The following is a 27,511-nucleotide window of genomic DNA, read 5'->3' as shown; positions in this document are numbered from 1 at the left end:
GCTTGTGCTGCTTTCTAGAGCAAGGATGTTATCCCAAGAACCATGACTCAACTCAAGTCCAAAGTGTCACAGCACTCAGGCTACCAACCTGCCTTGCCATCTTGCGTGGCAGGCAAGCTTTGTGCTCCTGAGCTACTGTACAATGCTGTACAGACATGCTGCCCGGCTGCCCCACTCCAGCCCAGAGCTAGCTGCCTCTTGTCACTGGCAGGGAAAGATCCCCTCCTATAGTGCTTGCAAGAACTTGGTTGAAAGGTATTATCACATATAAATGCTACAGTGTGTGCTTGTCTACTGTTGTTTATAGGAAAGTCAAAAGTCTATTAGAATAAAGTTACCTACAAAAAGGTAGGTTTCTCCTGGGAGGAATTTTAACAAATACAAGAGTTTGGTGATTGCAGCCAATATAAAAAACAAACAAACAAACAACTCCAGATGTTCTATATTGGGAATTATTTCAGAAAATAAAAAACAGGGAAGAAATTGGAATGCCTTTATGCACTATATCACACACAGGTAAAATTACGTGCTTTGAAAAGGGCTGTGTTTTCCACATTGCAATTGGAAAAGCTTTTAGATATCAAATACATTATTTTGAAACATATTGGCACCATACGATGCATTAGATATAATCCAGGGCTTCTTAGATGCCATCAAAGATTCAAATGGTTTGAAGAACAGAAATGAAAAGCTTCAGTTCAGATAGAAGTCACTATATCCTTTTCCAGAACAGATATATCTTTAAAATCCTCTATGGGATTTATTATGGTGTGCCTATTAGCATCAACGTATTTAAAGATGTGTCAGTGTTTCCATTATAAAACCCCTATTTTGAAGGGATTTATAACTCAGCTATAAACATATAGCACTTGGCAGAGACAGACAATTCATCTGTTTCCATACCAGGACTTTAAAAAGTGTGCATGCACACAGGCACACAAGCAATTGTGGAATCTTAGTCTTTAATGCAGTTCTGTAGCCCAAAATGATCTAAATCAAAAGAATAATTTGTCTTCAATTTCTGATGTAGCTCTACTTTTGTTGTTCTCCTGATGTAGCCAGTTATAATTTGTTTTTCAAAACTTAAGTGCAACTGCTCTTATACTGTACCCACTTATATTTTGAGGATCGTAGTGTTACTGCCAAGGGAGTGTCAACTAAAGAGGGAGCCTCTCTCATCCTCCCCATGCATGCCAGCAATGTGCCCTTATGGCCAAGAAGGCCAATGGCATCCTGGGGTGTATTAGAAGTGGTGTGGCTAGTAGGTCAGGAGAGGTATTCCTCCCCCTCTGCTCTGCCCTGGTGAGGTCGCATCTGGAATATTGTGTCCATTTCTGGGACCCTCAGTTCAGGAAGGACAGAAAACTTCTTGAGAGAGTCTAGCACAGAGCCACAAAGACCATTAAGGTAGTGGAAGATCTCCCATATGAGGAAGGGCTGAGGGAGCTGGGTCTCTTTAGCTTGGAGAAGAGAAGACTGAGGTGTGACCTCATTAATGTTTATAAATATGTAAAGGGTGAGTGCCAGGAAGATGGAGCCAGGCTCTTCCCAGTGATGACCAATGATAGGACAAGGGGTAATGGGTGCAAGTTGGAGCATAGAAGGTTTTGTGTAAACATAAGAAAAAGTTTTTTTCACTGTGAGGGTGACAAAACACTGAAACAGGCTGCCCAGTGAGATTGTGTAGTCTCCTTCTCTGGAGACTTTCAAAACCCATCTGTACATGTTTCAGTGTGACCCACACTAGGTGGTCCTGCTCTGGCAGGGGGGGTTGGAGTCAATAATCTCAAGGTCTCTTCCAACCCCTAACACTCTGGGATTTCTGTGTGCATATTTCTGAAGTAGGCCTATAATGAGCTATTTGGTAAACATGCATCAGTCTGACAAAATTTTTTAGCTGGTAATTACAAAGGCTACTTGTATTTAAGAGAATTTTTTTGAACACTAGGCTGCAGAGAGCTGATACATTTTCAAAACATCAGCAAGTGAAACAGAGCTGCCAAGTAGAATTTTTTTTTTTTTTTTTTTTTTCACTCCTGTACCATTTCTTTAGGCTGTTAAAAAGAAAACAAAGGAAATTAAATTAAAAGCTTCTCAGTTTAAAAAAGTCTGGCTATTCCCTCCCCAACCTCCCTAGTGAACTTCCTCATACCTGAATCTCCAGGGAGCACTGTGTCTCCCACAGGTCTCTCCAGGCAGAGCAGGACAGGCTCCTCCTGTGACCTGTTGGTGGAGCTTTGCAGAAAGGGGTGGAAGTGGGGAGTCACCCCCCTCAGAAGCTCTGGGCAGATGCCCCCAAGCACAATGTACTTTATGAAGACAGCCCAGCTCCCCCCAGCTGTTAAAGGAGCAGGCTGTGCTCTCCACTGTGCTTTTAAGTCCTCTTTTTAGCAAAGTATTTTAGGGAAGTGAGAAGTGCCAATGACCTCACAAGGACTATTCACACACAGAAACTCAACCATTTGCTCCTGTGTCATGATAATCCAGAGACCTAAATCAATAAGGTCAATATGTTTGTCCAGCGGAGAAGTACTTAGTACTAGGGAAAAGAGGAAACAAGCAGTTTCCCTGGGGCTACCTACACCCATAATTTATCAAGCTGTGTAGCTATGGTCAGGAACAAATATGTTATCTGGTTGGTTTGTCTCCCTTTCTGTCCTTTCATCCAGCCATAGCACATCCTCACAGGCTATATGTGCTTCTTGGCAAGACCAGAGCTGGTGGTCATACTTGTAGTGAAATGAGGCAACCAGGTGCCACTAATTGCCAGTGTCGTGATCCGAGTTATTATTTTACTATTTTAATTATGAGGAAAATGCAGCCACTACCCAGAGAAACGCATGGAAATTGCAAAAATAACAAGGCTTTATGATTTAAACAAGTTAAAAGGATTTATTTAGGATTTATACAATTATTTACTTTGGAGAGAAGAGTCGTTAAGAAGAGAAAAGAAGGAGGGAGTAATCAAGATGTTATCACCGTCCGCCGGCCCTGGCCTCTGGCTGTAGTCGGGTGCGTAGGGTCTGCTGCTCCTGCCGCTTCTCTGTCCCGTAGCTGAAACCGAAGTGCCGAGAGAGGGGGGGGGGGGAAGAAGAGCCGCGCACTTCTCCTTTTTCTCTTGGAGTTTTATACAGCAGAAGGAGTTCTGTCTTTTCATAAATCACTGGCACACAGACTTGCTAAAGCTAACACAGATTTTGCCATCTCAAGAACTTCTCTTTTATTTATTATTATCTTTCAGTCCTTGGTACCCTGCTCAATTTATTATCTTTGTCTGGACCGTGTACCAGGAGGCAACTGGATAAGCAGTCTTATCTTTAGGAGCTTGTCAAGCATGATATAAAACAGAAGCTAGTTAAGTTTGGGGAAAAAATCTGTTAATTGAGGATGTTTGGTATATTTTAAAAAGAGCAGAAAAAATACTGATTCGAGAGACATATTTTGTATTTTCAAAGTGTTTACATCAGCCAGGTAGTGGGCATGAGCTTGTGTTAAGCCCACCTGTGCCTGATTAGGGCGGGCCCTAACTGCACATGAGCAGGATTAGGGGGCCAATAAAAGGTGAGGCCTGGAGCACAAGCTCAGCTCATTCCTGAGCAAGCCAGCAGAGAGGTTAGTTGAGTCTGGAGCAGTAGCACTGAGTCACACTAATCAACCCTGAGGGAAATAGACTCAGAGCGCTATTTGCAAACTTCTGCTGGGACACCTGTTGGACCTTGGAGCGCCGTGCCCTAAGAGAGGTTCGTCTTGCTACACATACTTGTGTTGTAACTCTTGCACCTATGCCTATTGATAATAAACCACCCCTGTGACACATTAAGCATAAGTAACATATAGAAACAGGGACAACTATTTCCAGAACCTCCAAACTCTTGATAGGGTCACCTTAATGTGATGAGAAGATGTATAATTTCCCATTAAAAAAATCAAAGACATAATCTGTAATACAGTTCATTAGAAATTGTCCAAAGTACCCGGGCAGAGCCACTACCCATCTTATTGCAGAGTAGATTAGTGGTGTCAGAAATGACAAAAAAACAATGCCTTTTGCACAGCGTCCCCAACCAAGAAGAAACAAACCCATACTTGAGAGGCTTAAATAATAAGATATATATGACGAGTTGGACCACAATGTTGATAAGTTATTATTTGCAAGGAAAGAGTATAGCACACCAATGGATGACATGTTAGTCACCGTTTTAAATTCCAACATTACAGACCAAAATAAAATATGGAAATATTGAAGTGTAGACCTATGAAAACATTCCAGTCCCACATTGGGCACCAATAAATCTGCCACGGTTTTAGACAGTGACAGATGTCCTCTGTTATTCCCTACTACCCTCTCAGAGGAAGACGAAGAAGGGAATAAGGGAGAGAGAGTTTAAGGCTGGAAGAAAAAACTTAGGTAGGTTTAATAAGGTAGTAATAGAGAATTACAAATGTGTATACAAACATGTAAATATGGAGCTTGCTCTCCTCAGCTGGTAATTACTTCCCAACCAGAAAAGTCTCACACTGGACTGGGCAACAGATGTGTCCAAGTCCAGGATTTCAGTGACAGTTCACAACAGTCTTATAGTAACCAAGCTATTCCTACTTGGTTTCACAGTCCGTAACTATTATTGTTTTATATTTTGTGAGGAAATATTAGCCACTGCACATATATGCCGCACAAATTGTAAAAGCTTTATGGTTTAAACGAATTGCAACAGTTTATTTAGGGGAAAAAGGAAATATCATGCTGGAAAGGAGTCTTAGGAAGGGGTTAATAGTGGGAGAAAAAGGTAGGAAAACAAGTCTTTAAACTAATGAATCACCCCCAGGAGAAAGCTTTTTAAGAAAAGAAAGAGAAGAAAGTGAACAGATTAGCGTTCTTTTCACCCTCTGGAGAATCACCCCATCCAGCAGCCTGGGGTCCCTATTCCTTCTCTGAAGTCACTGGTGGTGCTGCTCACTGCTGCTCCTTGGTGCTGCTTCCTGTTGCTGGTCGCTGCTTTTTGCTGCTCTTTTCCCTTCTGATTTTCTCCTTTTTCCTCTGAATTTTTATAGTAAAAAATTCCTTCTTCTCATCAAGAGAAGAGTGGATGAGGGAAAGGCTGTGGATGTTATCTTCCTGGACCTTAGTAAAGCCTTTGACACTTTTGACACATATCTCCCACAGCATTCTCCTAGAGAAGCTAGGCATAGACAGGTGCACTCTTCACTGGGTTAAAAACTGGCTGGACAGCCAAGCTCAGAGAGCTTTGGTGAATGGAATTGAATCAAATTGGCAGCCAGTCACAAGCGGTGTTCCCCAGGGCTCAGTACTGGGGTCAGTTCTCTTTAATATCTCTATCAATGATCTAGATGAGGGGATTGAGTACACCCTCAGTAAGTTTGCAGATGATACTAAGTTGGGCAGGGCTGTTGATCTGCCTGAAGGAAGGCTCTGCAGAGGGATCTGGACAGGCTGGATTGATGGGCCAAGGTCAGTTGAAGGGGGTTTAACAAGGTCCTGCACTTGGATCACAAGAACCCCATGCAATGCTTGGGGAAGAGTGGCTGGAAAGCTGGCCAGAGGAAAAGTACCAGGGGTGTTGATTGACAGCCAGTTAAATATGAGTCAGCAGTGTTTCCAGGTGGCCAAGAAGGCCAACAGCATCCTGGCTTGTATCGGAAATAGCGTGGCCAGCAGGACTAAGGAAGTGAGTGTTCCCCTGTACTTGGCACTGGTGAAACTGCACCTCTAATACCGTGTTCAGTTTTGGGTCCCTCACTATAAGAAGGACACTGAGTTGCTGGAGCATGTCCAGAGAATAGCAACCAAGCTGGTGAAGGGTCTAGAGAACAAGTCCTATGAGGATTGGCTGAGGGAACTGGGATTGTTTAATTTGGAGAAGAGGAGGCTGAGGGGAGACCTTATCACTCTCTACAGCTACCTGAAAGGAGGTTGTAGTGAGGTGGGGGTTGGTCTCTTCTCCCACATAACTGTTGATAGGACAAGAGGAAATGGCCTGAAGTTGCACCAGGGGAGGTTCGGATTGGATATTAGGAAAAATTTATTTACTGAAAGCGTGATCAGGCATTGTCACAGACTGCCCAGGGAGGTGGTAGAGTCACCATCCCTGGAGGTGTTCAAAACACATGTGGATGTAGCACTTGAAGACATGGTTTTGTTGGAATGGTAGTATTGGGTTGACAGTTTGATTTGATGATCTTAGAGGTCTTTTCCAACCTTAATGATTCTCTGATTCTCATTGAAAGGAGTGTAGAAAAGCACTATAGCATTTTGTGACAATGATATACGAGGTGTTCAGTTGCATATCTCAAATATAAGGCTCTGAAAAGAAGCTAAGGTATTTGAGACTTGTATTTTGACTAGGCTTTCTCATGCTTCAAAATGAATTCCCATATGTAGTTTTGGAAATATTTGATCAGTTTTCAGCCAAAAAGCTCTTACTTTTTTCCCCTGGAATCTCTCTTTGTAAGAGGCAAACCCCCCTCACACACCCACACACGCCCTATTACAGAATGGAGTATCCTTCTCATTCTTTAATGTCTGTAGCAGAAAATTAATCTAGAACAAAGTAATGAAGCAAACACATAATGAGGATTCAAGACTTGGAAGGGGTAGAAGTTGCAGAAGCTGTATAATGCTAATACTACCAGGTCAGGACAACTCAGCAAGGCTTGGTAAGGTTCATATTTTACATGACAAGTGGTTTAGGCCTAGCTGGCAACAAAGAAGAGCTGCTCACTCATTCCTTCCACTCATGGTGGGATGGGAAGGAGAAAATATAACAAAATGGAACAAAAAGCTTGTGGGTTGAGACAATGACAAGGGAAGGTTCGCTCACCAATTATGGTAATGAGCAAAACAGACAGCTTGGGGGAAAAAAAAAATCACTTTAATTTTTCACCAATCAAATCAGAGCAGGACAAAGAGAAAACAAAACCAGAGCTTAAATGCCTTACCCCATCCCCTCCCTTCTTCCCAGGCCCAAATTAAAATTAATTTGCTCCCAGTTTCTCTAACACCCCCCAGCGGCACAGGGCAATGGGGATTGAGGGTTGAGGTCAGTTCATTCTGCCAATCCTTCCTTCTTAGGGGTAGGACTCCTCACAGTCTTCCCCTGCTCCAAAGTGGTGTCCCTCCCATAGAAGAGAGTCCTTCAAGCACTCCTCCGACATGAGTCCCTCCCACGAGGTGCAGCCCTTCAGGACCAGACTGCTCCAGTGTGGGCTTCCCAGTCATGATCTTCTTCAGGTGCAGCCACCTTTCCTGGCACAGGGTCCTGCAGGGCTGCAGGTTCACGTTACTTCCACTGTGGCCCTTCACAGGCTTCTCCACCCTGATTCTCACTGCAGGGGAATCTCTGCTCAGCACACCTTCTCCCCCTCCTTTCTCACTGAGCTTGGTATCTGCATAGGTATTGCTCTCATCTCTCCTCTTCTCCCTCCTGCAGGTCTTTTAGCAGTTTACTTTAATCGCAGAGGCGTTTATCACTGTCGTTGATGGGCTCAACCTTTTCCAGACTTGGGTCCGTCTTTGGAGTCAGGGGAGCTTCTCACAGTAGCCACCCCTGATGCCCCTCCCCCACTACCAAAGCCCTTCCATACTGACCTAAGTTGTACAAAGATTCAGACCTTTTCCTCCTTAATCTTCCAGTGACACAAGTCTCTCTGTCAGAATTCATGGGTACACTGGCATCTCTGATAGTTGCTTGCTGCATATTAATATTTTCTTCAGCTGAAGATATTAAAAAAAAGTGAAAGGTGTTCATGTCATGTATATGACATCACATAACATACCTATGATGATAAAGATCTTGGTAAGGCAGAAAGCTCCTCTTCGATTTCCAACTGTGCTGTATCCCATTAATCACTGTGGGCTGGAAAACTTATACATATCTTACAGAGCAAAGGCTCTAAAAAAGCAGAAATGTTTGCTGTCAGCTTGTGAGCAGGAACTCTATGCTGGGTGGAGTGAGCCACACACTTCCAAATGTAGCAGAATGTGTAGAGGAATGGCCTGCGCATGGGTACACAGCCCCATGTTTGAGGCACTCAGGTGCTAATTACGAGGTGGGAGACGTGAGCTTGTGTTAAGCCCACCTGTGTTAAGACTCGGCCCCCGCCCAATTAGGGTTTGCCTCAGCTGCGCATGAGCAGGATTGGGGGGCCACTAAAAGGTGAGCTTCTGAACACATGCTCAGCTCGCTCTCGAGCAGCCAAAGGAGGAGGTTAGCTGAGTCTGGAGTAGAAGCACTGAACAAGGCTAGCCGAGTCTAAAGGCAGCAAAATCAGAGCACTGACTGTGCACCTTCCTGCGAACACCTCTTTGACTAAGAAGCGCCGTACCCCAAGAAAGGGTCGCCCATCTGCATCCGAATACACAAAATGCTTTAGGAAAGCTAAAGGACAGAAAGAACTGTCCTTGTACAGATTTGCAGCACATCTCAACTCTCATGGTCACCCAAATAATCCACTGAGTGGGAACATGTCCCCCCACACTCTTCCATCCCACCAGGGCAATATGTCAAGGCTTGCGGTTAATTGTATAGACCACACACCTTCAATTGTAGTCAGCATTTGGTCCCTCTGATGCACTAGGTCACCTTCCACCAGCAAAGGAGCAGTTGCAATTGTGAACACTACCATTCTTTCCTGGTCTTGGTGGTCACATTAGCCATAATGCTCCAAAGTTGCAAGCTGGGCATTTAAGATCTATCCATTAAGAACTATCCATACACAATTTAACTCCAGTAACAGACACAATAAAGGAGGCAGAATCAACTGTCAAAAAACTAATTTTAATAAAAAAAAAAAAAAAATTGTTGATCGTTAACAAGTTTATAAAACAGTGATTTAGTTACATAAATAAATTGATATCAGTGTATCAAATTTAATTACTTTCAACTTCATAAGCATGTTTACATGAGTGATGAAGTACAACCCTTTTACCTATTATAATAAATAAAATAGCATGAAATTGTTTTTCTAAACAAAAATGCCTATAAACATACCTCTAGCATGTTGTCTAATGAAGGGAATAAGAGACACTGGACAACTTTTGCGCCAAAACATAAAAAAGATTTAAAAAGCACAAGGATACAGAACCATCAGCTAAAGTAAAGACACTACACTGTAACCAAAGTTGGTATTTAATAATATAATGAACGGTTTAGTAGTTGGATCTCCAGTTTGGCTGTTTTAAAGCATTAAGACAAGGCAAGATAGAAGGCTGCTTTTGTTTGAGTAATTCTAGAGAAAATAAAACATATTAGAAAAATGAACAGAAAATTAAAACAGTCATACCTACACAACTTTCTGTCCTGCACAAAGTCAAAAAAACTATGCAGAATATATATATTATATATATATATTTGTGCACAAAGGTTAGCTTATTATTAGCTCACTGCAAAGGTGTAACGTATCATGTCAATGATTTTGCATTTTGTGTTAAAAAGGATATTTCTTTAAGTTTCCTAGGCTAGGAGGCACAAACTCCGATTCTGGCATACTGTATTCTTAATGCTAAGGCTTGCTGCTCTGGCTGTGTATTTTTTGTTGTCCCTCTTTACTATAGTACCTGTTATGAGCATGTATGTATACATATATATGTATACGGGGTTTTTACAAATATATATATATATTTAATTTCCCCCAATAGGTGTCAGTCCAACCATGCAGTCCAAAAGGTGGCTCTGCACAGATGGCCAGCATATAGTTCACCACCTGAGCCAACCCTGAAGCAAGGCGCACTTTAGTCCTTAGGATAGGTTTTCTTTTTTTTTAAAACCAAGCTATTGCATCTTCAAGTATTTTGCATTACATAGATTTTTTTAAAATATAAATTAATGTTATATGTTTTCAATATTCAGACATATACTATAATATATATACAGTACAATAAATGCTCTCATTCTTTTTTCATTATTTTTTTTTAATAAATCCCTGAGAATGTATGTTGACAGTCGCTAAGTTTCCACATGCACAAGCGTTGTGTGCCATGCTTCAAGATGAACAGCACTGCAAAGCCACATGGTCAGCCTTTTAACTATTACTATTTCGTTTGTTGATTTGTTTAAATATGCTGAAATGTAAGGATGAGCTACAAAGGAGTAAAGCTGAATCCATTTGAGGTAATTATCACAGGATGGAGGTTTTTTGTTTGTTTTTTAAAGCCATTGCAATATATGTTTGGTTTTGAGGCTGTGAACATATACAGAAAGAACAGGAGAGTGATGTGGGCTTTTGCCACTTGACAACATATACTCAGTGTAAACCAAACCTTTTAAACCTCTCTCTCACACAAAACAGAAAAAAGGAAAAAAATAAACTTTCACAACATGACAGTTTGCAAGCTCAGCATAACTGTACACATACAATACCAGTGTGGCTCTGTTTCTCTAAGTTCAAAAAGACACAAAGGTAGGCTCAAGTAAAAACAAACCACCCGTCCCCCCCCTTCACACATTTTCATCAACCAAACCGCTCACGAACCAACATCATCAGTTTCTTTTTGCCTTTGTAGATTTGTTTTAGGTTGTCAATAAACTGTGTAAACTGGATGTCTCCATCATGAGCCATTAGGAAGGTCTCTCGGGCCTTGCTGAGGAACTCTATAAATTCACTGTAGTGTCGCGGGCTGATGTGAGTGAGACGTGAATGAGTTGTATTAATGTAGGCTCCAATCGTGGCATCCAAGAGTTGCCTTAAAGGGGCTTTGTCCACTGACATGAGCTTACCAGAGTTCCTCCTTCCATGAAGTCCCACCATGCCAGGAGTGGTCAAAGTACACCTACGCAAAATATCTGACAGTACTGTGGCACATTTGACACTTTTGACCACCAGAGGTATTATAGCTGCTAGCTCATTTTTCCCAAGGGAGTGGCTGAGTGCACATGCCCACAGAACATCATTAATGGCAGGGTGTGTGTCCTGATTGTAACTCAGGTTGAGATGCGCCATGGCCAAAGTGGCCAGCTTGTAGGCCCGCATGGGGTAACCACGGTGCTCCATGTATCGTGCTATAGTAAAAAGCTGTGAGTAGCTCATGCCAGTTGTAGCAGCACCTAGAACAATTTGGTAAGCGGTCTCAAAAGCTATGTGATCCTTTTCACATAAGGTCAGTGCAGAGAGGGCACAGTTTTGAGGATCCTTCATGGCACACTGTAGAGCAAGTGTCCTAGCACTGCTGGCCAGCTTCTCCTGCTGATGGCAGTCCAGATGCAGACGGACAATGGTGCTGTTGGACATCACAGCTGTAGCAACAATACTAGTAGCTTCTGTTGGAGTGAAAAGTGTAAACCAGTTTTGCATGATACTATCCAGTGCATAAACACCTGGGGAGAGAAAGAAAGGATCAGCCACAACTGATAAAACCTAGGAGGTATAAATGTTCATCAAGAGATAGATTTCATTTTCAAAGACTAAGAGGTTGCCAGTACATCAAAGGAGACGTACTTCAGCAAGAAGCGCTAAATCAGATAACGTGGCTGGAAAAGGACATTAAAAAAAAAGCTATTGCGCAAACTGTAGCAATCACCAAAATGCAGATAACAAAAAAGCCTGCAAGATAAGCTTGAATCTCCCAGTGTGACAACTGATATGTTTTACTTGTTATCTAAGAGAATTTGGACAAAAAGTTCTGGCTCATTTGGCCTCATCACATCACTCAAAAGCAGCCCACACATTGAACACTTAAAAGGCAATTTTAACTACTTTTCTCAATGCGTATCTCAAGGTATGCCCCTGACTACAGGAATAACATTGAGGTTCTGGAGCATGCCCAAAGATGGGCAATGAAGCTGGGGAAGGGTCTAGAGCACAAGCAGGAGCCATTGAGGGAACTGGGGTTGTTTAGCCTGGAGATAAGGAAGTTTAGGGATGACTGTTTTTGCTCTCTACAACTACCTGAAAGGAGGTTGTAGCGAGGTGGGTGTTAGTCTCTTCTCCCAAGTAACAAGTGATAGAACAAGAGGAAATGGCCTCAAGTTGTGCCAGAGGAGGTTTAGATTGGATATTAGGAAATATGTCTTCACTGAAAGGGTTGTCAGGCACTGGAACAGGCTGTCTGGGTAAGTGGTGGAGTCACCATCCTTGGATGTATTTAAAAGGCATCTAGATGTGGTGCTTAGAGGCACGGTTTAGTGGTGGACTTGGTAGTGTTAATGGTTGGACTTGATGATCTTAAAAGTCTTCTCCAACCAAAAAAATTCTATGATTCTATGAGTCTACAGAGCATGCACAACAAGAATATGAAAGCATGCTAAATGTCTCATTTAACAGAATACCATGGCATTTAATACTGAGCACATCTTAAAAAAAAAAAAAAAAAAAAAAAAAAAAAAAAATTACTGTCACCGTTTGAACAGGAGGAACTAAAGAAGGAGGGCTTTTCGGACTTTGAGAGGGGGAGGGATCTATTCCCTCCCATTTCCTGCCATACTCAGAAAGCCAGCAACTCCTCCCTCTTTTTCCTCTCAACTCCTGCTGGCTGTGCTACTGTTTGTTACCTCAAGCTTGCCATGTGCTATCGGGCTGTATATATATATATTTATATATTTGTATTCCTTGTTACCTTACCCTTTATGTTATTACCTTTGCCTTGTGTTAGTAAAATCTGTATCCATTTGTTTTCAGTTTCCAACTTAAGGTCTCCTGTTTTTATTCCCCTTTTATCTTCCCTTTGTGTGTGTGGGATGAATTGTGTCATTAGGTTTGTGGCCAGCCCAAACTGCTAAACCATGACAGAATAATTGGTGCCCAACGTGGGGCTCAAATTTAAATTTTTCTTTTAATTGAAAATATTGTAAAGTTGGAAATTGAAAAAAAGAAAAATGGGTTTCAAAATGGCATGGGCGAAAGACTTGTTATATACTGCCTTTTTGAATTTACTAATCCACGCATGTTGTTTTGTATGTACCCATCTCCCAGCCATGATAATTTACTAAGCTGTTAAAACAGCGGTTTCTGCGGGAATGAGTCCGGTTAGGAATTTCATTGGGGAGTTTCGAGACTCTGTGGTGAATGTGTTCAGTACGCAAAATGATTCTGTTCCTTTCTCTGGCGAGTTCGGCCCACCAGAGTTTCGAGGCCTCAGTGACGATTGGTGTTACTTGTTTTGGTTATTGTTGTGCCTAAATATGTTACAGGGGTGGTTCAATGTTTGATATTTGTGCAGGAAAACTGCCGCCGCCACCACCACCAGGCAGGGACACCTCCCCTGCTGGCTCCGAACCAGCCCTTGTCGCCCCTGTCACAACCCACAGAAAGCATCTAAAGAAGTTGGACCGCCCAGGAAGGGGTGATGATGATGACTCAGAGACAGAGACAACAGAAAACACTGAGACAACAGAAAACACTGATCAGCGAGAGAGTCAGCCCGAGGCAGGAACGACACAGGAGAGTGATTTGGAACCTGAGATAATTGTCTAATCTATGTCTCTGGAAGAGATTCGAAATTTAAGAAAGGATTATGCTTGCAATGAAGGTGAATCACTGACTGCTTGGATGCTTTCTGTTTGGGACAAGCGGGCAGCTACGGTAGACCTGGAGTGCAGAGAGGCGCAGCAGATGGTATCGTTAGCCAGAGATGGGGAATTGATAAGGTAATTGGGAGAAAAGCTGGTACTTTTAGTCTTTGTAAACACTTTTATCTGTAGTAAAAAGCCGATAAACTTAAAAGGAGGATATCAAATGTCGCACTATTAAATGGAATACCATGGAAAGAGGCATCAAATATCTGAGGGAGCTGGCAGTTCGGGGAGGTCATCTATAGTGATAGGGAAACACCTGAAGATCCCGATGAAATGCCACACAGGAGGCCTCTGCTTAAAAAGCTCGCACAGCGTGTCCCTGATACGTACTCCCACATTTTGGGGGCGGGAAGGGTCTTTGGAGAAGATGATGAAACACCATCAACTGTCAGTGAATTTATTAGCCAGTTAAGACAGTATGAAGACAGTGTCTCTAACCCTCTACAGGCTCATGTCTCAGCTGTGGAAAAAATGGCTGAGGAGTTAAAAACCACAGCTGAGGAGATAAAAACCTCTTTTGAGAAGCTGCATGATTAGTTAACCAAAATGGAGACAGAGAGTATCACTCGTTATTCTCCTGAATGGATTCATGTATCAACTATCGAAAATAGGTGCTTCCCTAGGAGGCCAGCTCAGGGTAGGAAGAACTCGACACAGAGTTCTCTGCGGTCAACCCTACATAACCTTGGCGAAAACATGAGTATATGGGATGGCAAACCCACTGCTACCCTGTGTGCAAGAGTACAGGAGCTGCAAAGTAATACCACTGGGGGTAGTGTTTCCAGAAGGATGGCTGCTCCAATCTGGCCCGAGCAGATGGATCTCCAGTCCAACTATGAGTCAAGGAAATAACAGTGAGGGGCCAGTTTGCCACACAAACCCTTCTGTTCAGTGTGGGCCCTGTACTCAGCAGTAGAGGGGCCGTGCCTCCAGCCAGGTGGAGGAGAGGGATAACCGAGTTTACTAGACAGTGTGGATTCGGTGGCCTGGCATAGCAGAACCACAGAAATACAGAGCCCTTGAAGACACTGGTGCACAGTGGACCTTGCTACCATCGAATCACGAAGGAGCAGACTCTATTACCATCTCTGGAGTCACAGGAAGGTCTCAAGAACTGACTGTAGTGGAGGCTGAAATGAGCCTGACCAGAAATGTCTGGGACACCCACCGTATAGTGACTGGCCCAGATGCTCCGTGCATCCTTGGTATAGACTTTCTCCAGAAAGGGTATTTCAAGGACCCAAAAGAGTATAAGTGTGCCTTTGGTGTAGCAGCTGTGGAAACTGAGGGCATTCACCAGCTGTCTGCCTTGCCTGGACTTTCAGATGACCCTTCTGTGGTGGGCCCTGATGAGGGTAGAGGAACAGCAGGTACCAACTCCATCTATCACAGTACATCGTCGCCAGTACCGTACCAACAGAGACTCCCTGCTCCCCATACAAAATCTTATTCGCCAATTAGAGATCCAAGGAGTGATCCGCAAGACTCGCTCACCTTTCAACAGTCCTATATGGCCAGTGCAGAAGCCTGATAGAGGATGGAGATTAACTGTGGACTACACCATCAATGAGTGCTGCTGTTCCAGATATGTTGGAGCTTCAGTATGAACTGGAGTCTAAGGCAGACAAATGATATGCAAATATTGACATTGCTAATGCATTTTCCTCCATTCCCATAGCAGCAGAGTGCAGGCCGCAATTTGCTTTCACCTAGAGGGGCGTCCAGTACACCTTGAACCGACTGCCTCAGGGGTGGAAGCGTAGTCCCACCATCTGCCATGGACTGATCCACACTGCACTGGAGAAGGGTGAAGCTCCAGACCATCTGCAATACATTAACGATGTTGTTGTATGGGGTAATACGGCTGAAGAAGTCTTTGAAAAAGGCAGGGAAGTAATCTGCACACTACTAGAAGCTGGTTTTGCTATAAAAAGAAACAAGGTCAAGGGACCTGCCAGAGAAATCCAGTTCCTGGGAGTTAAATGGCAAGATGAACAGGACAGGAGATTAAAAATGTACTCTACACTGCAGCCTGTGATAATGGTCCCATCTAGAGCCTCTGGCAGAAAGCACCAGATGAGACTCGAGGTCGACCCCTAGGGTTTTGGATTCGGCAGTATAAAGGTTCAGAGGCCAATTTTACACTCCAACTGAAAGAGAAATATTGTCTGCTTATGAAGGAGTTTGAGCCACTTCAGAAGTGATTGGTACTGAGGTAGTTACATGGATGGTCAAGGGGAGGATCTCGTCTACAGACCATGCCACTAATGCCACCTGGAGTAAGTGGATTGTCCTGATAACACAGCAAGGATGAATAGGGATCCCTGATTGTCCAGGCATCGTGGAGGTGATTAAAAACTGGACAGAGGGTAAAGATTTTGGAATGCCACCAGATGAGATAGGGAGCCGTGCCGAGGAAGCCCCTCCATATAATGAACTTTCAAGATGATAAGAAGTTTGCTCTCTTCACCGATGGATCCTGCCATCTTGTAGGAAGTCAGCAGAGGTGGAAAGCAGCAGTTTGGAGTCCCACATGACAAGTCACTCAAGCAGCTGATGGGGATGGTAAATCAAGCCGGTTTGCAGAGGTAAAAGCCATCCAGCTGGCCCTGGACATTGCTGAACGGGAGAAGTGGCCAGTGCTTTACTTCTACAGTGACTCATGGATGGCAGCAAATGTCTTGTAGGGGTGGCTAAAGGGATGGAAACGGGACAGCTGGTGGCACAGGGGGAAGCCTATTTGGGCTGCCACTCTGTGGCAAGCTATTGCTGCCTGGTTAGAGACACTAACGGTAAGGGTACAGCACGTGGACACCCACGTACCTGAGAGTCAGGCCAGTGAAGAACACCGGCAAAACCATCAGGCGGACCAGGCAGCTAAAGTGTTTCAAACAGATTTAGACTGGGAGCACAGGGGTGAACTGTTTTTAGCTCGCTGGTCCCATGACACTTCAGGTCACCAAGGGCAAGGTGCAACGTACCAATGGGCCCGTGACTGAGGGGTGGACTTAGCTTTAGACATTATTACACAGGTTATTCGGGTGGACTTAGCTTTAGACATTATTACACAGGTTATTCATGATTGTGATGTATCTGCAGCAATCAAACAAGCTAAACGGTTAAAACCTTTGTGGTACAGGGGATGTTGGTGTAAATACAAGTATGGAGAGGCCTAGCAGATAGATTACATCACACTCCCTCAGACTCGCCAGGGTAAACACTGTATGCTCACAATGGTTGAAAACAAGCACTGGGTGTTTGGAAACGTACCTTGTGCCTCATGCCACTGCCCGTAATACTATTCTGGAGATTGAAAGGCAAGTGTTGTGGGGGCACGGTACGCCAGAGAGGATCTAGTCAGACAATGGGACTCATTTCAAAAACCATCTTATAGGCAACTGGGCTAAAGAGCATGGTGTAGAGTGGATATACCATATCCCCTATCATGCACCAGCATCTGGAAAAATTGAACGCTACAACGGCTTGCATGAAAACCACCGTGAAACAATGGGGGGGGGGGACGACACGGACGACTTTCAAAAATTGGGATATGCATTTGGCAGAAGCCACCTGGCTAGTTAACACTAGGGGATCTATCAATCGAGCCGGTCCTGCTCAATCAGACCATTTACATGCAGTGGATGGGGATAAATTCCCTGTTGTGTGTGAAAGGAACCTATTGGGAAAAACTGTTTGGGTCTATCCTGCTTTGGGCAAAGACAAACCCATCCATGGGCTTGTTTCTGCTCAAGGTCCAGGAGGCATTTGGTGGGTTATGCAGGAGGATGGGGAAGTCCATTGTGTACCACAGGGGAACTTGACTCTAGCCAAGAGCTTTTAGTTCCACTTTATATAGTTTTAATTGTTATATAATAGTAATTAGTTGTATTAAGTGCTTTTTCCCTAGGATAATGCAGTGGTGTCCGAGAGTCTCAGGAAGAGCTTGCAGCATGTGAGGGCATGAACCCTGACAGACCCTGTGCCATCTGTCTTGCCTTGAGAAACTGCCATGATATGGATCTGCAGCCTGGACTTAGCAAGATCTTGTTTGACGGCAGGGCATCTCCGGATGAGTTACTATGGAGAGAAATAGAATGGAATAAGGGGTGGAACGTTATCGTTTGAGGATGAGGAACTAAAGGAGGGCTTTCGGACTCTGAGAGGGGCGGAATGCAAAGGGAGGGATCTATTCCCTCCCATTTCCTGCCCATACTCTATAAAGATCAGGCAGACCGGCAGATGGTCCTCTCTTTCATCTGCTCCTTGCTTCACTGCTGTTCCCCTGCGCTCCTTTACCACCAGCTCGTCATGCGCTCTTCAGAGTCCACATCCATCGGGTGCTGAGAAGAGCCGTAGACCCCCCTCCTGAGTCGACCCTGCCGCAGGGGGCCCTCAGGCACCTATCCCTGCCGTCACTGACATCGGGTTGTGTATAAATATTTGGTTTTTTGTTCTTTATCCCTTATGTTATTGCCTTTCCCCTGTGTTAGTAAATCTATTGCCAGTTTTTTTAATTTCCATCTTCAAGTCTTTAGTCTTTATTCCCCTTTTTATCTTGCTTTTGATGAGGGGTAGTAGAAAATAATTCTGTCCTTTGGTTTTTGTTCCGGCCAACCTGTTAAGCCGTGACAGAAGCTGTCTTCATTGATAGCACAGATCTTGGACAGATCTTGGACAGATCAGGAACACCCTTTTAGGAATAAATGGCTCAAGAATGTATCGAGCAGATGTTAAATAGTTCTTTGGCTACATTATAAATTAAATTCAGCTTCTCCATGGTCAAGACATCAATATATAGTTTATTTTAAAACCTTGAGATGTTTTATCATCACTGAATGACTCCTCTCTTAGTGGTCTCAGGTTGTGAGTTTAATCAAATGAGAGGTACCTAATTCCAGAATAGTTCAAGTCAAGAAGCTTTTCCAGGTCACAAAACTAGATATAGTATTGCTTTTTACTCCCAAGTTAGGACAGCATTGAAGCTGCTATTATGTCCACTATGCATGCTGAAGGCTTTTGTGACTGATCATCCTTTTACAGACACCGCAGTGAGAGAAATTATCAGAGAAGACATTCAGAGTAGTCATTCACACATATCTTTTTGTTTTACCTCCTTCCCTCCCTCACCTTTAGGAGAACTCAGTCCAGAACCCTGTATTGTCTCTTGGTTTCACTCTACTTGGGAAAAGCTGAAAAATCATCTTGGATATTGGAAGAGTGTTATCTTTCAATTATTATTTGATAGGCAAAGTCACCTAGATTCTTTCTCTTCGATGGAGAGAATAGGACAGATATTTGCACTTCAAAGCATTTTGTCACGGTTTAGGCCCAGCTCGTATCAACCAGGCCTCTGCTCACTCACCCCCCCACCCCCACCATGGGACAGGGAGGAGAAAATCCACCTAAAGGCTTGTTGATCAAGACAAGGATAGGGAGGTTGTCATTCTCCAATTACAGCAACAAGCAAAAAACAGACAGGTTCAACTTAGGAAGAAAAAACACTAATTTAATCTACAAAAAAAACAAAAAAACCCCTTGGTGGCCAGATCTTAATACCTTCTCCCCCTGCTCCCTTCTTACCAGGCCCAGATTACTTCACTCCTGCCTCCTCCCCAGCAGCACAGGGGAACAAGGAGGGGGGGTTTAGGGTCAGTTCACCACGCGTTGTTTCTGCTGCTCTTTCCTCCTCAGAGGGAGGACTCCTCGCATTTTTCCTCCGCTCCAAATGTGGGGTCCCTCTCATGGGAGAGAGTTCTGCATGAACCCCTCCAACATGAGTCCCTCCCACAAGGTGCAGTCTCTCAGGAATGGACTTCTCCAGAGTGGACTACCCACAGAGTCACGGTCTGCTTTGGGAACAGTCACCTCCTCTGGAATGGGGTCCTCCACAGCTGCAGATCCACATCTGCGCCTTTCTGCAATCCTGCACAAGCTGCTGCTTCACGTCTGCCTACCTGTGACACTTCAGGGGCTACAAATCCACATTTACTCCACTGTGGTCCTTCAAGGACTGCTCCACCATGCTCCTCCATAGGTTGCAAGGAGACAGCCTGCCATCTCACCACAGGATGAAAGTTCTGCTCGGGCACCTTTCCCCCTCCTTCTTCTCTGACCTTGGTGTCTTTTCTCTGGCATTAGTTTCTCCTCTCCTCTCCTCTCCTCTCCTCTCCTCTCCTCTCCTCTCCTCTCCTCTCCTCTCCTCTCCTCTCCTCTCCTCTCCAATTTTTTTCAGTTTCATTTTCCCTTTCTTGAATATGTTACTCAGAGCACTGGAATAGGCTGCCCAGAGAGGTTGTGGTGCCGCCTGGATGCATTCCTACTACCTCCTGTAGTAGGTGACCCTGCTGTGGCAGGGGGGTTGGACTCGATCATCTTTCGAGGTCCCTTCCAACACCTAAATTTCTGTGATTCTGTGGTACTTGCAGAGGTGCATCCAGCTTCCCATATCTGCTCGGCCTTGGGCAGAGGCAGGGCAGGGAATGCAACTGCCGGAGCTTCCAGCAGCTTCTTGCAGGAGCAACCCCTGTGGCCCCCCCTGCTTCCAAAACACCACTGCACTGACCCAAGACACATTTTTACTTTTTAAAAAATATTTAGGTTGCTCTTCACAGATTAATTTCCTTTCTCTCAAAATGCTATTCTCCAATCTAGCATTTAAATTACTGTTTAGTTCAAATAATGCCATGATGTCTGATGCCAACAAAGCTGGCCTTATGATGTAACTTTAGGTGATGTACAACCAGTCACCAATCTCCCAAAGTGTGCATGTATGGAGACCAGTATGGAATCACTGATGAATGTGTAGAATCAGACTTAAAAATCATGTGTGCATTTGTGCTCCTCAGCAGTCTTTCCATCCTCTTAATTATCTTATGTCCAGCTTAGGACTAAAGAAGGTGGTGGAAGAAACAAGAGAGGTTACTTTCCACTTTGAAGATGTCTTAGAGTTAGGGGAGGATATGTCTTGAGAACCCTCTTACAAATGCTGCTGATTCCAAGCTGTTGTGTGTGCATTTTGTCAGTTCTTATATGAAGATCATCACTGAAAGCTCTGATTGACCTGGCTCTTTGTTTAATTGCTGCAAATAGTAATGCAATTGTATATCATATCATGAGTACTGTAAAGGTAAAACTACTTATGTTCATCATCTAGATATCTCTGGGCTCTGTCTGGTTAGCTGAAACAAGCTTTTCATGCAGTGTTTGTTTTACTGCATAAACATTGTTGCCCATATTTTGAGAAACAACATAGGCAACAACTGCAAGTGATGTAAAATGTGGGTGTTGCAATCAGACCTGAAAGTCCTTTTTCTATGATTCTGGTGGTTTTACAATGGAACTTCTTTGCATGGACTTCTTTTTCGGAGAGAGAAATTGCTGCTATGGACTTATTAAAAATATCTGGATAAATCTGTGTCACGGTTTAACACTGGCCCGGCAATTAAACTGAATGACTGATGCTCTCTATTAATCCCCCTCCCAGATAAAGGAAGGAGAGAGAATTAGGGAGAGACACTTATGGGTTGGAAACTAAACTACGCAACTTTAATGAAACAGTAATGATAAATAGGAAAAATTACTAAATATATACAAATATACAGGAAAATTGATACCATGTTCCTCCCCCCTTTCCCCCAATAACTCTCACATCACCACCAAGGCTGCAGGGCAGCCCTGGGAAAGTCCAGGCTGGACTCCTGGAGTCAGCAGCAGTCGGGAGCTGAAGGCAGGAACACACAGATTCAGGCTGGCACGGATCAGGACCACAGGCAAATGAACGGACAGAATCCTCCCAGGATGCCGAAGCAAACAGGGACAGGCAAAGAAGGGGAAGCAGGAAGGTATTTGACTGAAGGAAGGCATTTGAAGGCATCTCATTGTCTGAGAAACTTGCTGTTAATTTCATCAACTGCAGCTACTTCCAAGAGACTTAGATGAAAGCAAAAGTACAAGATAGAAAATTACCTTTATTCTGGCCCAAACCAGGACATTCTGGAAGTGTCTATTTATATCTTTGTAGCATAAGGAGCCAGTCAAGTCACAGAACGCTCTAATTCCTATCTGCATTGTTGAAATCAATGAAAAAAAAGGTAGATGGGGAAAAATTAGATGGGTTACTTTGCCCAACAAGAGTTGACACATTTGAAGACTCACATACATAGAGAGAGGAGACATAATATAATTAGAATAATTGGTAATTGGTTGGGCTTTTTTGTTGGTTTAAGAAGGGCTTTTTTTGTATGGGTGTTTTGGTTTTTTCTCCTCCCTGAAAAAAACTGAGTTTCTCCTTTAGCCTTGAAGGACCTGCAATTGTAATCGCTCTGTATGCTCTTTTAAGATGGCTGAATACTATTTGTATTCTGACATACCAGATAAAAAGAGGTAGCGGAGTGGAGAGGGTAAAAGGCTGCCATTTTGAACTTCAGTGTATATGAGTAACTTTAATCCCTGTTGGTATATTGTCTTGGTTTGGCAATAAAATTAAATTGTATTTTGTTTGTTTTGTTTTAATAGGTGATGCGGATGACGCTGTCAACACTGAATTGGCGACGGCGGGAAATGGTGAGGTGGTTGGTAACATGTGCAACAGAAGTAGGTATGTAAGGGAATTAGGAGACCATTATGGTTGAACAGTGAAACTGCTAGGTAAACTCAAACGGAAGAAGAGAATCTATACATTGGAAGGAAGGGCTGGCTACTTGGAGGAATATGACTGTTGTCAGAGAATGCAGAGAAGAAACTAGGAAAGCTAAAGCCTCCTTGGTATTAAACCTTGCAAGAGAGGTTAAGGACAACAGGAAGGGATTCTTGAAATACATAGCAGATAAAAAACTAACACTAGAGACAATGTAGCCCCACTGCTGAATGAGGTGGGTGCCCTGATGACAGGACACAAAGAAGGCAGAATTGCTAAATGCCTTCTTTGCCTCTGTGTATACAGCTGGAGGATGTCCTCAGGAGCCCCAGGCCCCTAAGGAGGCTGAGGAAGTCAGGGTAAAGGATGAGTTTGCCTTGGTTGATGAGGGCTGGGTTAAGGATCAGTTAATCAGTCTGGAGCACAAATGCACACATGATTTTTAAGTCTGATTCTACACATTCATCAGTGATTCCATACTGGTCTCCATACATGCACACTTTGGGAGATTGGTGACTGGTTGTACATCACCCAAAGTTACATCATAAGGCCAGCTTTGTTGGCATCAGACATCATGGCATTATTTGAACTAAACAGTAATTTAAATGCTAGATTGGAGAATAGCATTTTGAGAGAAAGGAAATTAATCTGTGAAGAGCAACCTAAATATTTTTTAAAAAGTAAAAATGTGTCTTGGGTCAGTGCAGTGGTGTTTTGGAAGCAGGGGGGGCCACAGGGGTTGCTCCTGCAAGAAGCTGCTGGAAGCTCCGGCAGTTGCATTCCCTGCCCTGCCTCTGCCCAAGGCCGAGCAGATATGGGAAGCTGGATGCACCTCTGCAAGTACCACAGAATCACAGAAATTTAGGTGTTGGAAGGGACCTCGAAAGATGATCGAGTCCAACCCCCCTGCCACAGCAGGGTCACCTACTACAGGAGGTAGTAGGAATGCATCCAGGCGGCACCACAACCTCTCTGGGCAGCCTATTCCAGTGCTCTGAGTAACATATTCAAGAAAGGGAAAATGAAACTGAAAAAAATTGGAGAGGAGAGGAGAGGAGAGGAGAGGAGAGGAGAGGAGAGGAGAGGAGAGGAGAGGAGAGGAGAGGAGAGGAGAGGAGAGGAGAGGAGAGGAGAAACTAATGCCAGAGAAAAGACACCAAGGTCAGAGAAGAAGGAGGGGGAAAGGTGCCCGAGCAGAACTTTCATCCTGTGGTGAGATGGCAGGCTGTCTCCTTGCAACCTATGGAGGAGCATGGTGGAGCAGTCCTTGAAGGACCACAGTGGAGTAAATGTGGATTTGTAGCCCCTGAAGTGTCACAGGTAGGCAGACGTGAAGCAGCAGCTTGTGCAGGATTGCAGAAAGGCGCAGATGTGGATCTGCAGCTGTGGAGGACCCCATTCCAGAGGAGGTGACTGTTCCCAAAGCAGACCGTGACTCTGTGGGTAGTCCACTCTGGAGAAGTCCATTCCTGAGAGACTGCACCTTGTGGGAGGGACTCATGTTGGAGGGGTTCATGCAGAACTCTCTCCCATGAGAGGGACCCCACATTTGGAGCGGAGGAAAAATGCGAGAGTCCTCCCTCTGAGGAGGAAAGAGCAGCAGAAACAACGCGTGGTGAACTGACCCTAAACCCCCCCTCCTTGTTCCCTGTGCTGCTGGGGAGGAGGCAGGAGTGAAGTAATCTGGGCCTGGTAAGAAGGGAGCAGGGGGAGAAGGTATTAAGATCTGGCCACCAAGGGGTTTTTTGTTTTTTTTGTAGATTAAATTAGTGTTTTTCTCCTAAGTTGAACCTGTCTGTTTTTTGCTTGTTGCTGTAATTGGAGAATGACAACCTCCCTATCCTTGTCTGATCAACAAGCCTTTAGGTGGATTTTCTCCTCCCTGTCCCATGGTGGGGGTGGGGGGTGAGTGAGCAGAGGCCTGGTTGATACGAGCTGGGCCTAACCGTGACAAAATGCTTTGAAGTGCAAATATCTGTCCTATTCTCTCCATCGAAGAGAAAGATCTAGGTGACTTTGCCTATCAAATAATAATTGAAAGATAACACTCTTCAATATCCAAGATGATTTTCAGCTTTTCCCAAGTAGAGTGAAACCAAGAGACAATACAGGGTTCTGGACTGAGTTCTCCTAAAGGTGAGGGAGGAAGGAGGTAAAACAAAAAGATATGTGTGAATGACTACTCTGAATGTCTTCTCTGATAATTTCTCTCACTGCGGTGTCTGTAAAAGGATGATCAGTCACAAAAAGCCTTCAGCATGCATAGTGGACATATAGCAGCTTCAATGCTGTCCTAACTTGGGAGTAAAAAGCAATACTATATCTAGTTTTGTGACCTGAAAAGCTTCTTGACTTGAACTATTCTGGAATTAGGTACCTCTCATTTGATTAAACTCACAACCTGAGACCACTAAGAGAGGAGTCATTCAGTGATGATAAAACATCTCAAGGTTTTAAAATAAACTATATATTGATGTCTTGACCATGGAGAAGCTGAATTTAATTTATAATGTAGCCAAAGAACTATTTAACATCTGCTCGATACATTCTTGAGCCATTTATTCCTAAAGGGTGTTCCTGATCTGTCCAAGATCTGTCCAAGATCTGTGCTATCAATGAAGACAGCTTCTGTCACGGCTTAACAGGTTGGCCGAACAAAAACCAAAGACAGAATTATTTTCTACTACCCCTCATCAAAGCAAGATAAAAAGGGGAATAAAGACTAAAGACTTGAAGATGGAAATTAAAAAACTGGCAATAGATTTACTAACACAGGGGAAAGGCAATAACATAAGGGATAAAGAAACAAAAAACCAAATATTTATACACAACCCGAGTCAGTGACGGCAGGGATAGGTGCCTGAGGGCCCCCTGCGGCAGGTCGACTCAGGAGGGGGGTCTACGGCTCTTCTCAGCACCCGATGGATGTGGACTCTGAAGAGCGCATGACGAGCTGGTGGTAAAGGAGCGCAGGGGAACAGCAGTGAAGCAAGGAGCAGATGAAAGAGAGGACCATCTGCCGGTCTGCCTGATCTTTATAGAGTATGGGCAGGAAATGGGAGGGAATAGATCCCTCCCTTTGCATTCCGCCCCTCTCAGAGTCCGAAGCCCTCCTTTAGTTCCTCATCCTCAAACGATAACGTTCCACCCCTTATTCCATTCTATTTCTCTCCATAGTAACTCATCCGGAGATGCCCTGCCGTCAAACAAGATCTTGCTAAGTCCAGGCTGCAGATCCATATCATGGCAGTTTCTCAAGGCAAGACAGATGGGCACAGGGTCTGTCAGGGTTCATGCCCTCACATGCTGCAAGCTCTTCCTGAGACTCTCGGACACCACTGCATTATCCTAGGGAAAAAGCACTTAATACAACTAATTACTATTATATAACAATTAAAACTATATAAAGTGGAACTAAAAGCTCTTGGCTAGAGTCAAGTTCCCCTGTGGTACACAATGGACTTCCCATCCTCCTGCATAACCCACCAAATGCCTCCTGGACCTGAGCAGAAACAAGCCCATGGATGGGTTTGTCTTTGCCCAAAGCAGGATAGACCAAACAGTTTTTCCCAATAGGTTCCTTTCACACACAACAGGGAATTTATCCCCATCCACTGCATGTAAATGGTCTGATTGAGCAGGACCCGGCTCGATTGATAGATCCCCTAGTGTTAACTAGCCAGGTGGCTTCTGCCAAATGCATATCCCAATTTTTGAAAGTCGTCCGTGTCGTCCCCCCCCCCCATTGTTTCACGGTGGTTTTCATGCAAGCCGTTGTAGCGTTCAATTTTTCCAGATGCTGGTGCATGATAGGGGATATGGTATATCCACTCTACACCATGCTCTTTAGCCCAGTTGCCTATAAGATGCGTTTTGAAATGAGTCCCATTGTCTGACTAGATCCTCTCTGGCGTACCGTGCCCCACAACACTTGCCTTCAATCTCCAGAATAGTATTACGGGCAGTGGCATGAGGCACAAGGTACGTTTCCAAACACCCAGTGCTTGTTTTCAACCATTGTGAGCATACAGTGTTTACCCTGGCGAGTCTGAGGGAGTGTGATGTAATCTATCTGCTAGGCCTCTCATACTTGTATTTACACCAACATCCCCTGTACCACAAAGGTTTTAACCGTTTAGCTTGTTTGATTGCTGCAGATACATCACAATCATGAATAACCTGTGTAATAATGTCTAAAGCTAAGTCCACCCGAATAACCTGTGTAATAATGTCTAAGCTAAGTCCACCCCTCAGTCACGGGCCCATTGGTACGTTGCACCTTGCCCTTGGTGACCTGAAGTGTCATGGACCCAGCGAGCTAAAAACAGTTCACCCCTGTGCTCCCAGTCTAAATCTGTTTGAAACACTTTAGCTGCCTGGTCCGCCTGATGGTTTTGCCGGTGTTCTTCACTGGCCTGCCTCTCAGGTACGTGGGTGTCCACGTGCTGTACCTTACCGTTAGTGTCTCTAACCAGGCAGCAATAGCTTGCCACAGAGTGGCAGCCAAATAGGCTTCCCCCTGTGCCACCAGCTGTCCCGTTTCCATCCCTTTAGCCACCCCTACAAGACATTTGCTGCCATCCATGAGTCACTGTAGAGTAAAGCACTGGCCACTTCTCCCGTTCAGCAATGTCCAGGGCCAGCTGGATGGCTTTTACCTCTGCAAACCGGCTTGATTTACCATCCCATCAGCTGCTTGAGTGACTTGTCATGTGGGACTCCAAACTGCTGCTTTCCACCTCTGCTGACTTCCTACAAGATGGCAGGATCCATCGGTGAGAGAGCAAACTTCTTATCATCTTGAAAGTTCATTATATGGAGGGGCTTCCTCGGCACGGCTCCCTATCTCATCTGGTGGCATTCCAAATCTTTACCCTCTGTCCAGTTTTAATCACCTCCACGATGCCTGGACAATCAGGGATCCCTATTCATCCTTGCTGTGTTATCAGGACAATCCACTTACTCCAGGTGGCATTAGTGCATGGTCTGTAGACGAGATCCTCCCCTTGACCATCCATGTAACTACCTCAGTACCATCACTTCTGAAGTGGCTCAAACTCCTTCATAAGCAGACAATATTTCTCTTTCAGTTGGAGTGTAAAATTGGCCTCTGAACCTTTATACTGCCGAATCCAAAACCCTAGGGGTCGACCTCGAGTCTCATCTGGTGCTTTCTGCCAGAGGCTCTAGATGGGACCATTATCACAGGCTGCAGTGTAGAGTACATTTTTATCTCCTGTCCTGTTCATCTTGCCATTTAACTCCCAGGAACTGGATTTCTCTGGCAGGTCCCTTGACCTTGTTTCTTTTTATAGCAAAACCAGCTTCTAGTAGTGTGCAGATTACTTCA

The 27,511-nt window shown here is 44.3% G+C and overlaps 2 protein-coding genes across 2 annotated transcripts in view; one reads left to right on the top strand and one right to left on the bottom strand.

The window, feature by feature from the left end:
• Positions 1-10,453: 10,453 nt before the first annotated feature.
• Positions 10,454-12,917, bottom strand: LOC139789140 (zinc finger SWIM domain-containing protein 6-like). The gene is made up of 2 exons (XM_071729668.1): positions 12,914-12,917; positions 10,454-11,330 (listed from the first exon to the last, which is right to left on the bottom strand). The coding sequence occupies exons 1-2, from the start codon at positions 12,915-12,917 to the stop codon at positions 10,468-10,470; spliced, it is 867 nt and encodes a 288-aa protein (XP_071585769.1). The 3' UTR covers positions 10,454-10,467.
• A 9,126-nt stretch (positions 12,918-22,043) lies between these two features.
• Positions 22,044-27,511, top strand: part of LOC139789259 (zinc finger SWIM domain-containing protein 6-like) — a 12,781-nt gene continuing 7,313 nt past the window's right edge. Inside the window, exon 1 of the mRNA XM_071729757.1 lies at positions 22,044-22,122. Coding sequence (XP_071585858.1) covers positions 22,044-22,122 — 79 coding nt within the window. The remainder of the gene's footprint in view (positions 22,123-27,511) is intronic.

This window comes from Heliangelus exortis, chromosome W (genome assembly GCF_036169615.1).
Source record: "Heliangelus exortis chromosome W, bHelExo1.hap1, whole genome shotgun sequence".
In the NCBI taxonomy this organism is placed as follows: Eukaryota; Metazoa; Chordata; class Aves; order Apodiformes; family Trochilidae; genus Heliangelus; species Heliangelus exortis.
This window is presented reverse-complemented; position numbering and strand designations above follow the sequence as displayed.